Source organism: Hyla sarda, chromosome 1 (genome assembly GCF_029499605.1).
Source record: "Hyla sarda isolate aHylSar1 chromosome 1, aHylSar1.hap1, whole genome shotgun sequence".
NCBI classification, from domain to species: Eukaryota; Metazoa; Chordata; class Amphibia; order Anura; family Hylidae; genus Hyla; species Hyla sarda.
This window is the reverse complement of record NC_079189.1, coordinates 620,526,923-620,543,100: the sequence shown is the minus strand read 5'-3', so window position 1 is coordinate 620,543,100 and position 16,178 is coordinate 620,526,923. Positions and strand designations below refer to the sequence as shown.

Below are 16,178 nucleotides of genomic sequence, written 5' to 3'. Positions count from 1 at the left end.
CCATACCTACCTACCATACATACAATACCTACCATTCATACAATACAATACCATACCTACCTACCATACATACATACCATACATACAGCACCATACAAACAATACCTACCATACATACAGTACCATACCTACCAACCATACATACAGTACCATACCTACCATACATACAATACCTCCCATACATACAGTACCATACATACAATACCTACCATACATACAATACCATACATACAGTACCATAAATACAGTACCTACCGTACATACAGTACCATACTTACCATATTAACCACACATACATTCCATACCTACTAGAACTGTATTTATATTCTGAAAATGAGATTTGCATCAAGTAAGAAGAGATAGAAGCTGGACAAGTTCTCTTCTGCTACCTCTGGGCTCTTTGTAGGGCTCTGGTCGGAGCAGGGGGCGTAAGGAGTTAATCATAACAAGAGTCTCATAGATAACCAGTGAAGATCCCTCTGAGTAGAGTTCCCCTTTTACTTGGTGGCACCCAGGGAACCTACCCTAATGCCTTGCTACTCTGGAGGGTTTGATGGCGCCCCTGCATACTGCCGCCCACCAGCCCATACAGTACACAAGGTGCAAACTATAACATGGAGCATTACAGATACAGGACACGTGGCCTACATGATCAGGAATGGTCGCACCCCTGGAGTTGGTCTTCATGTTGAGCTGCAGGTGACATTTCCTGGGGTCGCAGTCACCCCCATGTTGGGTTCTCATTGTTACTTGTTGTTCTACTACAGATATTCCAAAAAACCATCAGGGTCAAGACCGGCCAAGTGTCACAGGTAATGTCTTCTCCATCTTCACCGCGTATGGTGCCGGAGGACTCTTCGTCACTTTGGTCTCATTGTCACTATAGGGTGTCCAGCAAACTGGATTCTCCTGGAAGGAAAATGTTATTACTTCTCTACAGAGAGGGCCAACCAATCAGAGAGCGCGAGACGGTGCCGGGAAAAAGATGGCGACCTGGGGAGAATAGGGGCCAAAGACAAGACGCTGGAGGTAACGTATGGGGAGGGGGAGCTGCACCTCAATCAACCTACTGTAGTATCAATGGTGATATTAGTAATGATAATAATAATTATAATAGTAATAGTAGTAATAATAATAATACCGTAGTAGTAATAATAATAGTAGTAGTAGTAGTAATAATAATAATTATAATAGTAGTAGTAATAATAATAATAGTAGTAATAATAATAGTAGTAGTAGTAATAATAGTAGTAATAATAATAATAGTAGTAATAATAATAATAGTAGTAGTAGTAATAATAATAGTAGTAGTGGTAATAATAGTAATAATAATAATAATAGCAGTAATAATAATAGTAGTAATAATAATAGTATTAATAATAATAATAGTAGTAATAATAATAATAGTAGTAGTAGTATTAGTAATAGTAGTAATAATAATAGTAGTAGTAGTAGTAGTAATAATGGTAGTAGTAGTAATAATAGTAGTAGTAGTAATAATAGTAATAATAATAGTAGTAATAATAATAGTAGTAATAATAATAACAATAATAGTAGTAGTAATAATAGTAATAATAATAGTAGTAATAATAATAATAGTAGTAGTAGTAGTAATAATAATAATAGTAGGAGTAATAATAGTAGTAGTAGTAATAATAATAGTAGTAATAATAATAATTGTAGTAGTAATAATAGTAGTAGTAATAATGGTAATAATAGTAATAATATTTGTAGTAGTAGTAATAATAATTATAATAATTGTAGTAGTAGTAGTAATAATAGTAATAATAGTAATAATAATGTTTATAATATTTATAATAATAATGGTAACACTAATACTTGGTAATAATAATAGTAGTAATAATAATAATAATAGTACTAATGATAATAACAATAATAATAATATTACTTGGTAATTATAATGATTAGAATAATAATAATAATAATACAATACTTGATGATAATAATAGTAATAATAATAATACCTGGCAATAATAATAATAATAATACCTGGCAATAATAATATTCATACTTGGTAGTAATAATAGTAATAATAATGGTAATAGTGATTATAATAATAATAATGGTAATAATAATACCTGGCAATAATAATATTCATACTTGGTGGTAATAATAGTAATAATAATGGTAATAGTGATTATAATAATAATAATGGTAATAATAATACCTGGCAATAATAATATTCATACTTGGTAGTAATAATAATAATAATAATGGTAATAGTGATTATAATAATAATAATGGTAATACTAATACCTGGCAATAATAATATTCATACTTGGTGGTAATAATAGTAATAATAATAATAATACTTGGTGGTAATAATAATAATGGTAGTAATAATACTTGGTAATAAGAATGCTGCTGATACTGATGACTCTTTCCTTTGTAGGAAATGGTAACCAGGATGTCGTCGCAATTCTGGATCAAAATAGAAGATACAGAACCGGGGAACACAACGAGCGGGTACACAGGACTAATAGTCATTTATAACAGTCCCAACCTGTAATAACAACGCTATAGATAATGCCCCACCCACTTCTTATTAATCAGGAAGTATTTTTCTTTTTGTCTCTTATTTCACTTCTCTTGTTTTCTCTTTTCTTCCATAGTTTTTTCTCCCGTCTTCTTTCCTTTTGTTTTCCCTTTAGTCGTCTTTTTCATCTTCCCTCTCCCTCCTTCTCTTTTCTTCTTTTCCCTCTCCTCTTCCTGTCTTCTCTGTAACACTGTCTGTTTGTTAGATAGCTAATAAATAAGCTGCCCCTGTGCTCTCCCTGCACTAGACTAAAGCTGCGCCTGTGCTCTCCCTGCACTAGACTAAAGCTGCGCCTGTGCTCTCCCTGCACTAGACTAAAGCTGCCCCTGTGCTCTCCCTGCACTAGACTAAAGCTGCGCCTGTGCTCTCCCTGCACTAGACTAAAGCTGCCCCTGTGCTCTCCCTGCACTAGACTAAAGCTGCCCCTGCACTAGACTAAAGCTGCGCCTGTGCTCTCCCTGCACTAGACTAAAGCTGACCCTGTGCTCTCCCTGCACTAGACTAAAGCTGCCCCTGTGCTCTCCCTGCACTAGACTAAAGCTGCGCCTGTGCTCTCCCTGCACTAGACTAAAGCTGACCCTGTGCTCTCCCTGCACTAGACTAAAGCTGCCCCTGTGCTCTCCCTGCACTAGACTAAAGCTGCGCCTGTGCTCTCCCTGCACTAGACTAAAGCTGCCCCTGTGCTCTCCCTGCACTAGACTAAAGCTGCCCCTGCACTAGACTAAAGCTGCGCCTGTGCTCTCCCTGCACTAGACTAAAGCTGCCTCTGTGCTCTCCCTGCACTAGACTAAAGCTGCGCCTGTGCTCTCCCTGCACTAGACTAAAGCTGCTCCTGTGCTCTCCCTGCACTAGACTAAAGCTGCCTCTGTGCTCTCCCTGCACTACATTAAAGCTGACCCTGTGCTTTCCCTGTACTACACTAAAGTTGCCTCTGTGCTCTCCCTGCACTACACTGAAGCTGCCCCTGTGCTCTCCCTGCACTACATTAAAGCTGACCCTGTGCTTTCCCTGTACTACACTAAAGTTGCCCCTGTGCTCTCCCTGCACTACACTAAATTTACGCCTGTGCTCTCCCTGCACTACACTGAAGCTGCCCCTGTGCTCTCCCTGTACTACACTAAAGCTGCGCCTGTGCTCTCCCTGCACTAGACTAAAGCTGCCCCTGCACTAGACTGAAGCTGCCCCTGTGCTCTCCCTGTACTACACTAAAGCTGCCCCTGTGCTCTCCCTGCACTACACTAAATCTGCACCTGTGCTCTCCCTGCACTACAATAAATCTGCGCCTGTGCTCTCCCTGCACTACACTAAATCTGCGCCTGTGCTCTCCCTGCACTACACTAAAGCTGACCCTGTGCTCTCCCTGTACTACACTAAAGCTGCCCCTGTGCTCTCCCTGCACTACACTAAAGCTGACCCTGTGCTCTCCCTGTACTACACTAAAGCTGACCCTGTGCTCTTCCTGTACTACACTAAAGCTGACCCTGTGCTCTCCCTGTACTACACTAAAGCTGACCCTGTGCTCTTCCTGCACTACACTAAAGCTGACCATGTGCTCTTCCTGTACTACACTAAATCTGACCCTGTGCTCTCCCTGAGCTGACCCTGTGCTCTTCCTGCACTACACTAAAGCTGACCCTGTGCTCCCCCTGTACTACACTAAAGCTGCGCCTGTGCTCTCCCTGCACTACACTAAATCTGCGCCTGTGCTCTCCCTGCACTACACTAAAGCTGCCCCTGTGCTCTCCCTGCACTAAAACTGCCCCTGTGCTCTCCCTGCACTACACTGAAGCTGCCCCTGTGCTCTCCCTGCACTACACTAAAGCTGACCCTGTGCTCTCCCTGCACTACACTGAAGCTGCTCCTGTGCTCTCCCTGCACTACACTAAAGCTGCCCCTGTGCTCTCCCTGCACTACACTGAAGCTGCCCCTGTGCTCTCCCTGCACTACACTGAAGCTGCCCCTGTGCTCTCCATGCACTACACTGAAGCTGCGCCTGTGCTCTCCCTGCACTACACTGAAGCTGCCCCTGTGCTCTCCCTTCACTACACTGAAGCTGCCCCTGTGCTCTCCCTTCACTACACTAAAGCTGCCCATGTGCTCTCCCTGCACTACACTAAAGCTGACCCTGTGCTCTCCCTGCACTACACTAAAGCTGCGCCTGTGCTCTCCCTGCACTACACTAAAGCTGTGCCTGTGCCCTCCTTGCACTACACTGAAGCTGCCCCTGTGCTCTCCCTGCACTAAACTGAAACTGCCCCTGTGCTCTCCCTGAACTACACTAAAGCTGCCCCTGTGCTCTCCCTGCACTACACTAAATCTGCGCCTGTGCTCTCCCTGCACTACACTGAAGCTGCCCCTGTGCTCTCCCTGCACTACACTGAAGCTGCCCCTGTGCTCTCCATGCACTACACTGAAGCTGCGCCTGTGCTCTCCCTGCGCTACACTGAAGCTGCCCCTGTGCTCTCCCTTCACTACACTGAAGCTGCCCCTGTGCTCTCCCTTCACTACACTAAAGCTGCCCATGTGCTCTCCCTGCACTACACTAAAGCTGCGCCTGTGCTCTCCCTGCACTACACTAAAGCTGCGCCTGTGCTCTCCCTGCACTGTCCCTACACTAAACTATACAAAGGAATCAAACAGAAGACACAAGGACTGAGAACAACACAAAGGAGAAAAAACTCTTCAAGAGAAACTCACGAGACCAGATTCTATGATCACAAGACCAGATTCTATGATCACAAGTCCAGATTCTATGATCACAAGTCCAGATTCTATGATCTCCAGATATGAAATCAGGAAACAAGAAATAAACCAGGAGCACAAGACCGGGTATAAACAGGAACAAACTCCCTGTAACCCTCACTCTATAGTCCGCACTGAGTGCCAGGTCTGGGATACTGATGATGGCCAAGACATCACCCTCCACCCAAACATCCAGACCTGAGCAATCAAGATACCAGATCCATTACTCTGGAATCAGACAAAGAGACGAGACTGTTTTCAAACTTTTATTAGGGAAGGGGTTAAATCACTTTTATTAACTTTTTTGTTGTTGCTTTTTTACACAATTTTTGAGTCCCCATAGGAGACTATTACATGTAATCTTCTGATTGCATACACTGTTCTGTGTTTCATAGCATAGCATTGATCAGTGTTATCGGTGCTCTGCTGCTCTAGCCTGGCATGCCTGACTGGAGCATCGAGGTACAGATCAGATGTGAGGAGGCAGGTAAGGGCCCTCCCGACATCCTCTCAGCTGATCAGGACAACGTGGCTTCACTGTGGTGGTCCCGATCAGCACCGATGAGCCGCCGGGATTAACTTTCTAAGGGGTTAATGCGGGACATCACCACATTCGGTGATGTCCGGAATTAGTCACGGGTATCGGCTGCTCTTCTTCTTCCTCCTGCTCTTCTTCTTCCTCATGCTCTTCTTCTTCCTCCTGCTCTTCTTCTGCCTCATGCTCTTCTTCTGCCTCATGCTCTTCTTCTTTCTCCTGCTCTTCTTCTTTCTCCTGCTCTTCTTCTTCCTCCTGCTCTTCTTCTTCCTCCTGCTCTTCTTCTTCCTCATGCTCTTCTTCTTCCTCATGCTCTTCTTCTTCCTCCTGTTCTTGTTCTTCCTCCTGCTCTTCTTCTTCCTCCTGCTCTTCTTCTTCCTCATGCTCTTCTTCTTCCTCATGCTCTTCTTCTTCCTCCTGTACTTGTTCTTCCTCCTGCTCTTCTTCTTCCTCCTGCTCTTCTTCTTTCTCCTGCTCTTCTTCTTTCTCCTTCTCTTCTTCTTCCACCTGCTCTTGTTCTTTCTCCTGCTCTTCTTCTTCCTCCTGCTCTTCTTCTTCCTCCTGCTCTTCTTCTTTCTCCTTCTCTTCTTCTTCCTCCTGCTCTTGTCGTTCCTCCTGCTCTTGTTCTTCCTCCTGCTCTTCTTCCTCCTGCTCTTGTTCTTCCTCCCGCTCTTGTTCTACCCTCTGCTCTTCTTCTCCCCCCTGCTCTTGTTCTTCCCCCTGCTCTTGTTCTTCCTCCTGCTCTTCTTCTTCCTCCTGCTCTTCTTCTTCCCCCTGCTCTGATTCTTCCTCCTGCTCTTGTTCTTTCTCCTGCTCTTGTTCTTCCTCCTGCTCGTGTTCTTTCTCCTGCTTTTTTTCCTCCTGCTCTTCTTCTTCCTCCTGCTCTTCTTCTTCCCCCTGCTCTTCTTCCTCCTGCTCTTGTTCTTCCTCCTGCTCTTGTTCTTCCTCCTGCTCTGCTTCTTCCTCCTGCTCTGCTTCTTCCTCCTGCTCTGCTTCTTCATCCTGCTCTGCTTCTTCCTCCTGCTCTTGTTCTTCCTCCTGCTCTTCTTCCTCCTGCTCTTGTTCTTCCTCCTGCTCTTCCTCCTCCTGCTCTTGTTCTTCCTCCTGCTCTTCTTCTTCCTCCTGCTCTTGTTCTTTCTCCTGCTCTTCTTCTTCCTCCTGCTCTTGTTCTTCTTCCTGCTCTTGTTCTTCCTCCTGCTCTTCTTTTTCCTCCTGCTCTTGTTCTTCCTCCTGCTCTTGTTCTTCCTCCTGCTCTTCTTCCTCCTGCTCTTGTTCTTCCTCCTGCTCTTCCTCCTCCTGCTCTTGTTCTTCCTCCTGCTCTTCTTCTTCCTCCTGCTCTTGTTCTTTCTCCTGCTCTTCTTCTTCCTCCTGCTCTTGTTCTTCTTCCTGCTCTTGTTCTTCCTCCTGCTCTTCTTTTTCCTCCTGCTCTTGTTCTTCCTCCTGCTCTTGTTCTTCCTCATGCTCTTCTTCTTCCTCCTGCTCTTGCTCTTCCTCCTGCTCTGCTTCTTCCTCCTGCTCTGCTTCTTCCTCCTGCTCTTTTTCTTCCTCCTGCTCTTCTTCTTCCCCCTACTCTTCTTCCTCCTGCTCTTGTTCTTCCTCCTGCTCTTCTTCCTCCTGCTCTTGTTCTTCCTCCTGCTCTTCTTCCTCCTGCTCTTCTTCTTCCTCCTGCTCTTGTTCTTCTTCCTTCTTCTTCTTCCTCCTGCTCTTCTTCTTCTTCCTCCTGCTCTTGTTCTTCCTCCTGCTCTTCTTCTTCCTCCTGCTCTTCTTCTTCCTCCTGCTCTTCTTCTTCCTCCTGCTCTTCTTCTTCCTCCTGCTCTTCTTCTTCCTCCTGCTCTTGTTCTTCCTCCTGCTCTTCGTTCTTCCTCCTGCTCTTCGTTCTTCCTCCTGCTCTTCGTTCTTCCTCCTGCTCTTCGTTCTTCCTCCTGCTCTTCGTTCTTCTCTCATGTTTACCTCCAGTATATTTCCATCTTCTCTCTTCTTCTTTGCTTCTCTCCTTTCTTCTATTCTATTTTTTCTTCTATTATCTCCTCTTTTGTTTTTCCCTTCTTTTTCTCCCTTCTGTGGTGGGGTTCTTCCATTAGGGGTTTTCACAATCAACAGAGTAGAGATGGAAGAAAAGCCCTGTGGTTAATTGGCAGAGATCACACTCAAACCACAATCCACAGGAGGAGGGTGTGTGTATGGTGGTGGTGGTGGTGGGGTAATCCACAGGAAGAGGATGAAGGGGGGGGGGTAATCCACAGAATGAGGGGGATGGGTAATCCACAGGATGAGGGGGGGTAATTCACATGATGAGGGGGAGGTGGGGGTAATCCACAGGATGAGAGGGGGGCTGGGTAATCCACATGATGGGGGGGGGGGTAATTCACAGGAAAAATTACCCCCTCTCATCCTGTTAATTACCCCCCCTCCCTCATTCACAGTTATCCTCCAGGTTCTGGGGTCCAGAGCTGTGGCTACTGGCACTGCCCCACCTCATCTCATACCCCCAGACATCTCTTGGTGGGGCTATCCCAGCATGCTTCCTGCTGACCATCTATGACCACAGAACATTCCGCCGCCTCCATCGCCCATAGACAAGTGGCCAAGTTACTTACAGAATCCATGTAGAAACGTGGACTATTTTATGAGGAATCATTTGGCCCCGGGGCCCCATCACACCCTCCTTATTTCTTCTCTTCCCATCTCTTCTTTCTTCCTTCACAATAATATTTTTCTTCACCTTTTTTTTTATTCTCTTTTTTCTTTGTTTCTCCTTTTAGATCTTTTCTCCTCTTATATTTATTTTCTTTACTATTTTAGATCTTGCATAAAGTTTACTCACAAAGTAGTGATGGAGAATTGTTCCAGCTCCTTACTGTATTTCTGTGAGAAGAAGACAACGCGGTGATGTCCTGAAGACGACCGTCATCTTCCTCCATAGAAAGAAAATAAAATCCACAGTCTTTTCTATCTACAACATCTCTGTGGTTCTTTATTTTCTATGTCTACTTACTGAGTCAACGTTTCTCCTTGGTGTAATGTCAGGGCTGTGCTGTAATCTCTGAGCCAATCAGATGTCTCCTCTGGTGTGATGTCAGAGCTGTGCTGTAATCTCTGAGCCAATCAGATGTCCCCACTGGTGTGATGTCAGGGCTGTGCTGTAATCTCTGAACCAATCAGATGTCCCCTCTGGTGTGATGTCAGGGCTGTGCTATTATCTCTGAGCCAATCAGATGTCTCCACTGGTGCGATGTCAGAGCTGTGCTGTAATCTCTGAACCAATCAGATGTCTCCTCTGGTGTGATGTCAGGGCTGTGCTATTATCTCTGAGCCAATCAGATGTCTCCTCTGGTGTGATGTCAGAGCTGTGCTGTAATCTCTGAGCCAATCAGATGTCTCCTCTGGTGTGATGTCAGAGCTGTGCTGTAATTTCTGAGCCAATCAGATGTCTCCTCTGGTGTGATGTCAGAGCTGTGTTGTAATCTCTGAGCCAATCGGATGTCCCCTCTGGTGTGATGTCAGAGCTGTGCTGTAATCTCTGAACCAATCAGATGTCTCCTCTGGTGTAATGTCAGAGCTGTGCTGTAATCTCTGAGCCAATCAGATGTCTCCTCTGGTGTGATGTCAGAGCTGTGCTGTAATCTCTGAGCCAATCAGATGTCCCCACTGGTGTGATGTCAGGGCTGTGCTGTAATCTCTGAACCAATCAGATGTCCCCTCTGGTGTGATGTCAGGGCTGTGCTATTATCTCTGAGCCAATCAGATGTCTCCTCTGGTGTGATGTCAGAGCTGTGCTGTAATCTCTGAGCCAATCAGATGTCTCCTCTGGTGTGATGTCAGAGCTGTGCTGTAATCTCTGAGCCAATCAGATGTCTCCTCTGGTGTGATGTCAGAGCTGTGCTGTAATCTCTGAAACAATCAGATGTCTCCTCTGGTGTGATGTCAGAGCTGTGTTGTAATCTCTGAGCCAATCGGATGTCCCCTCTGGTGTGATGTCAGAGCTGTGCTGTAATCTCTGAACCAATCAGATGTCTCCTCTGGTGTAATGTCAGAGCTGTGTTGTAATCTCTGAGCCAATCAGATGTCTCCTCTGGTGTGATGTCAGAGCTGTGCTATTATCTCTGAACCAATCAGATGTCTCCTCTGGTGTGATGTCAGAGCTGTGCTGTAATCTCTGAGCCAATCAGATGTCTCCTCTGGTGTGATGTCAGAGCTGTGCTGTAATCTCTGAACCAATCAGATGTCTCCTCTGGTGTGATGTCAGAGCTGTGCTGTAATCTCTGAGCCAATCAGATGTCTCCTCTGGTGTGATGTCAGAGCTGTGCTGTAATCTCTGAACCAATCAGATGTCCCCTCTGGAGTGATGTCAGGGCTGTGCTATAATCTCTGAACCAATCAGATGTCCCCTCTGGTGTTATGTCAGAGCTGTGCTGTAATCTCTGAACCAATCAGATGTCTCCTCTGGTGTGATGTCAGGGCTGTGCTGTAATCTCTGAACCAATCAGATGTCTCCTCTGGTGTGATGTCAGAGCTGTGCTGTAATCTCTGAGCCAATCAGATTTCTCCTCTGGTGTGATGTCAGAGCTGTGCTGTAATCTCTGAACCAATCAGATGTCCCCTCTGGAGTGATGTCAGAGCTGTGCTGTAATCTCTGAACCAATCAGATGTCTCCTCTGGTGTGATGTCAGAGCTGTGCTATTATCTCTGAGCCAATCAGATGTCTCCTCTGGTGTGATGTCAGAGCTGTGCTGTAATCTCTGAGCCAATCAGATGTCCCCTCTGGTGTGATGTCAGAGCTGTGCTGTAATCTCTGAACCAATCAGATGTCCCCTCTGGTGTGATGTCAGAGCTGTGCTGTAATCTCTGAACCAATCAGGTGTCTCCTCTGGTGTGATGTCTGTAAAATAATATTTTTTAATATAATCTGTGAAGCAAGGTTATACAATCCAAGGTGGCCGACCTGACATTTAGGAAAGCTGAATCCTATAGATAGAATTGCTGAGCGGGAGGTATACATAGCGCACTATTCCAGTATATACTATTTGGGGAATAGTCACATAGTCATGTTGAGACTAGAAGTACCATATATTTCAGGGTAACAGTATCCAATCAGATAACAAGGTATCCATGACATAATGTATACACCCATGAGATATATATGCATTCAGCCAACCCACTAGGAGGAGATATATACTATATAGGGATAGAAGACACAGGATTACTTAGGATAACCACGCCCACATATGTAAAGGACACACATTGCTAAAGGAAAGACGTGCCAGAACTCTGCGAACATTGCTAAAAGAAAGACGTGCCAGAGCTCCGGACATTGCTAAAGGAAAGACGTGCCAGAGCTCCGGACATTGCTAAAGGAAAGACGTGCCAGAGCTCCGGACATTGCTAAAGGAAAGACGTGCCAGAACTCTGCGGACATTGCTAAAGGAAAGACGTGCCAGAACTCTGCAGACATTGCTAAAGGAAAGACGTGCCAGAACTCTGCGGACATTGCTAAAGGAAAGACGTGCCAGAACTCTGCGGACATTGCTAAAGGAAAGACGTGCCAGAACTCTGCGAACATTGCTAAAAGAAAGACGTGCCAGAGCTCCGGACATTGCTAAAGGAAAGACGTGCCAGAGCTCCGGACATTGCTAAAGGAAAGACGTGCCAGAAGTGATTAGGCGCATCAGCAAAACGGTCTGAGGAGACAAGAGGATAGATATCTTGTGAGTATTGGTTTAATTACTTCTATATTATGGCAGGAAAAAGGAATGAACAGGTCGCAGATGTGTCTATCGTGATGTCATGACTCAGCCCCCATGTGATGTCACGCCCCGTCCCCTCAATGCAAGTCTATGGGAGGGGGGTGGAGTCGTGACATCACGAAACTCTGTCCCCGTGGTCGGGAGGTGGGTACTGCATCCTCCATTGTGGTGGTCCTCAGCGGCGGGACCCCCGCAATCAGACATCTTATCCCCTATCCTTTGGAGCCCTTTAAGGGAGTCAGCTGTTTAAATCTGGCAGGTCAATGCATATGTTAAAAGAATTAACCTACTTGAATAAGCTTAAAAGTGAAATTCCTACAATTTGTGAGACATTACATGTGGCAAGGAATGCAGAGGTATTTGAATCACATGTAGCTAAATATGGTTTAACTAAGCAACAAAAAAATTTAACTTGTAGATTGTAGATCCCTGTAGATATGTGGAGAATCATAGAGTTAAATGACATTGTCCAAGGTGATGACTGGTCGGAATTTGATGATGTGGACGGAATGACAACGCTTTGTACAGGTGTCAATGAAGAAATTCCAAACATCGATATTTTAAGTTCCCTTAAAATGGGCAAAACTCAGTGGCCCTGATTTATCAATCTGTCTGAGACAGAAACTGGAGGGATTTTCCCAAGCAACCAATCACAGCTCATGTTTTATATTTTAGGGAGCTCTGGTAAAATGAAAGCTGACCAGTAATTGGTTGCTTGGGAAAATCACTCCAGTTTCTGTCTCAGACAGATTGATAAATCAGAGCCAGTGTGTCTTTGAATACATGGGAAAAATGCTGCGGTAGATAAAATCCAAAATATGATAGCAACATTTATTAAAAAAAAAGTTTAATTTCTTGGATAAAGTAGTATTAGCCATAGCGTCAAAGAAAAATTCCTTATTAGAAGTCGCTAAATTTAATCATGTTGCCAGGAAAAATAGAAATGTTTCTAAAAATTCTCCAGTACCACAAATACCGCAGGAGAACACTAAAAGAGAAGAGCAGAAAGGCGCTCGCTGTGGAGTAAAGCCAGCACGAGGGCGGGGAAAAAGAAAAGGAAACATTTCCGTGCTCACCCTGCTAAACTGTGTACTGGCAGACACAACAATGCTGATCGCATGGGATTTGAGGATAACAATCTTGTAGTCTGCAGCCTTCCTGAGAGATGTGGAATACATACAGGACTTCAAAAGACCGGGATTTTCGGGGCTGACCACGGAGAAATGAACAAAGCCCAGGTAAAGGAATGGAGGTTTAATAGCAACGCGTTTCACCGCATGTGCGGCTTCATCAGGCTTAGAAACCTGATGAAGCCGCGCATGCGGTGAAACGCGTTGCTATAAAACCTCTATTTCTTTACCTGGGCTTTGTTCATTTCTCCGTGGTCAGCGCCGAAAATCCTGGTCTTTTGAAGTCCTGTATTTATTCCGCAGGAGAACACTAGACAGATAGAGCTAGTTACAGACACTAGACAGATAGAGCTAGTTACATACACTAGGCAGATAGAGCTAGTTACATACACTAGACAGATAGAGGTAGTTACACACACTAGACAGATAGAGCTAGTTACACACACTAGACAGATAGAGCTAGTTACACACACTAGACAGATAGAGCTAGTTACACACACTAGACAGATAGAGCTAGTTACACACACTAGACAGATAGAGCTAGTTACATACACTAGACAGATAGAGGTAGTTACATACACTAGACAGATAGAGCTAGTTACAGACACTAGACAGATAGAGCTAGTTACACACACTAGACAGATAGAGCTAGTTACATACACTAGACAGATAGAGCTAGTTACATACACTAGACAGATAGAGCTAGTTACACACACTAGACAGATAGAGCTAGTTACATACACTAGACAGATAGAGGTAGTTACATACACTAGACAGATAGAGCTAGTTACAGACACTAGACAGATAGAGCTAGTTACATACACTAGACAGATAGAGGTAGTTACATACACTAGACAGATAGAGCTAGTTACAGACACTAGACAGATAGAGCTAGTTACATACACTAGACAGATAGAGCTAGTTACATACACTAGACAGATAGAGCTAGTTACAGACATTATACAGATAGAGCTAGTTACATACACTAGACAGATAGAGCTAGTTACAGACACTAGACAGATAGAGCTAGTTACATACACTAGACAGATAGAGCTAGTTACATACACTAGACAGATAGAGCTAGTTACAGACACTAGGCAGATAGAGCTAGTTACATACACTAGACAGATAGAGCTAGTTACAGACACTAGGCAGATAGAGCTAGTTACAGACACTAGACAGATAGCGCTAGTTACAGACACTAGACAGATAGAGCTAGTTACAGACACTAGACAGATAGAGCTAGTTACATACACTAGACAGATAGAGCTAGTTACAGACACTAGGCAGATAGAGCTAGTTACATACACTAGACAGATAGAGCTAGTTACATACACTAGACAGATAGAGCTAGTTACATACACTAGACAGATAGAGCTAGTTACACACACTAGACAGATAGAGCTAGTTACACACACTAGACAGATAGAGCTAGTTACATACACTAGACAGATAGAGCTAGTTAAACACACTAGACAGACAGAGCTAGTTACATACACTAGACAGATAGAGCTAGTTACATACACTAGACAGATAGAGCTAGTTACATACACTAGACAGATAGAGCTAGTTAAACACACTAGACAGACAGAGCTAGTTACATACACTAGACAGATAGAGCTAGTTACATACACTAGACAGATAGAGCTAGTTACATACACTAGACAGATAGAGCTAGTTACACACACTAGACAGACAGAGCTAGTTACATACACTAGACAGATAGAGCTAGTTACATACAATAGACAGATAGAGCTAGTTACATACACTAGACAGATAGAGCTAGTTACAGAAACTAGACAGATAGAGCTAGTTACATACACTAGACAGATAGAGCTAGTTACAGACACTAGACAGATAGAGCTAGTTACATACACTAGACAGATAGAGCTAGTTACAGACACTAGGCAGATAGAGCTAGTTACACACACTAGACAGATAGAGCTAGTTACATACACTAGACAGATAGAGCTAGTTACAGACACTAGACAGATAGAGCTAGTTACATACACTAGACAGATAGAGCTAGTTACACACACTAGACAGATAGAGGTAGTTACATACACTAGACAGATAGAGCTAGTTACAGACACTAGGCAGATAGAGCTAGTTACACACACTAGACAGATAGAGCTAGTTACACACACTAGACAGATAGAGCTAGTTACATACACTAGACAGATAGAGGTAGTTACATACACTAGACAGATAGAGCTAGTTACAGACACTAGGCAGATAGAGCTAGTTACACACACTAGACAGATAGAGCTAGTTACACACACTAGACAGATAGAGCTAGTTACACACACTAGACAGATAGAGCTAGTTACATACACTAGACAGATAGAGCTAGTTACATACACTAGGCAGATAGAGCTAGTTACATACACTAGACAGATAGAGCTAGTTACATACACTAGACAGATAGAGCTAGTTACATACACTAGACAGATAGAGCTAGTTACAGACACTAGGCAGATAGAGCTAGTTACACACACTAGACAGATAGAGCTAGTTACATACACTAGACAGATAGAGCTAGTTACACACACTAGACAGATAGAGCTAGTTACACACACTAGACAGATAGAGCTAGTTACATACACTAGACAGAGAGAGCTAGTTACATACACTAGACAGATAGAGCTAGTTACATACACTAGACAGATAGAGCTAGTTACACACACTAGACAGATAGAGCTAGTTACATACACTAGACAGAGAGAGCTAGTTACATACACTAGACAGATAGAGCTAGTTACAGACACTAGGCAGATAGAGCTAGTTACACACACTAGACAGATAGAGCTAGTTACATACACTAGACAGATAGAGCTAGTTACACACACTAGACAGATAGAGCTAGTTACATACACTAGGCAGATAGAGCTAGTTACATACACTAGGCAGATAGAGCTAGTTACATACACTAGACAGATAGAGCTAGTTACACACACTAGACAGATAGAGCTAGTTACATACACTAGGCAGATAGAGCTAGTTACATACACTAGGCAGATAGAGCTAGTTACAGACACTAGACAGATAGAGCTAGTTACATACACTAGGCAGATAGAGCTAGTTACATACACTAGACAGATAGAGCTAGTTACATACACTAGACAGATAGAGCTAGTTACATACACTAGACAGATAGAGCTAGTTACATACACTAGACAGATAGAGCTAGTTACATACACTAGACAGATAGAGCTAGTTACACACACTAGACAGATAGAGCTAGTTACATACACTAGACAGATAGAGCTAGTTACATACACTAGACAGATAGAGCTAGTTACATACACTAGACAGATAGAGCTAGTTACATACACTAGACAGATAGAGCTAGTTACATACACTAGACAGATAGAGCTAGTTACACACACTAGGCAGATAGAGCTAGTTACATACACTAGGCAGATAGAGCTAGTTACATACACTAGACAGATAGAGCTAGTTACATACAC

The 16,178-nt window shown here is 43.7% G+C and overlaps 1 protein-coding gene across 1 annotated transcript; it reads right to left on the bottom strand.

Annotated features, from left to right (window-relative positions):
- Positions 1-5,903: 5,903 nt before the first annotated feature.
- Positions 5,904-12,953, bottom strand: LOC130317759 (cilia- and flagella-associated protein 251-like). The gene is made up of 2 exons (XM_056552875.1): positions 12,939-12,953; positions 5,904-6,887 (listed from the first exon to the last, which is right to left on the bottom strand). The coding sequence occupies exons 1-2, from the start codon at positions 12,951-12,953 to the stop codon at positions 5,904-5,906; spliced, it is 999 nt and encodes a 332-aa protein (XP_056408850.1).
- Between the last annotated feature and the right edge of the window lie 3,225 nt (positions 12,954-16,178).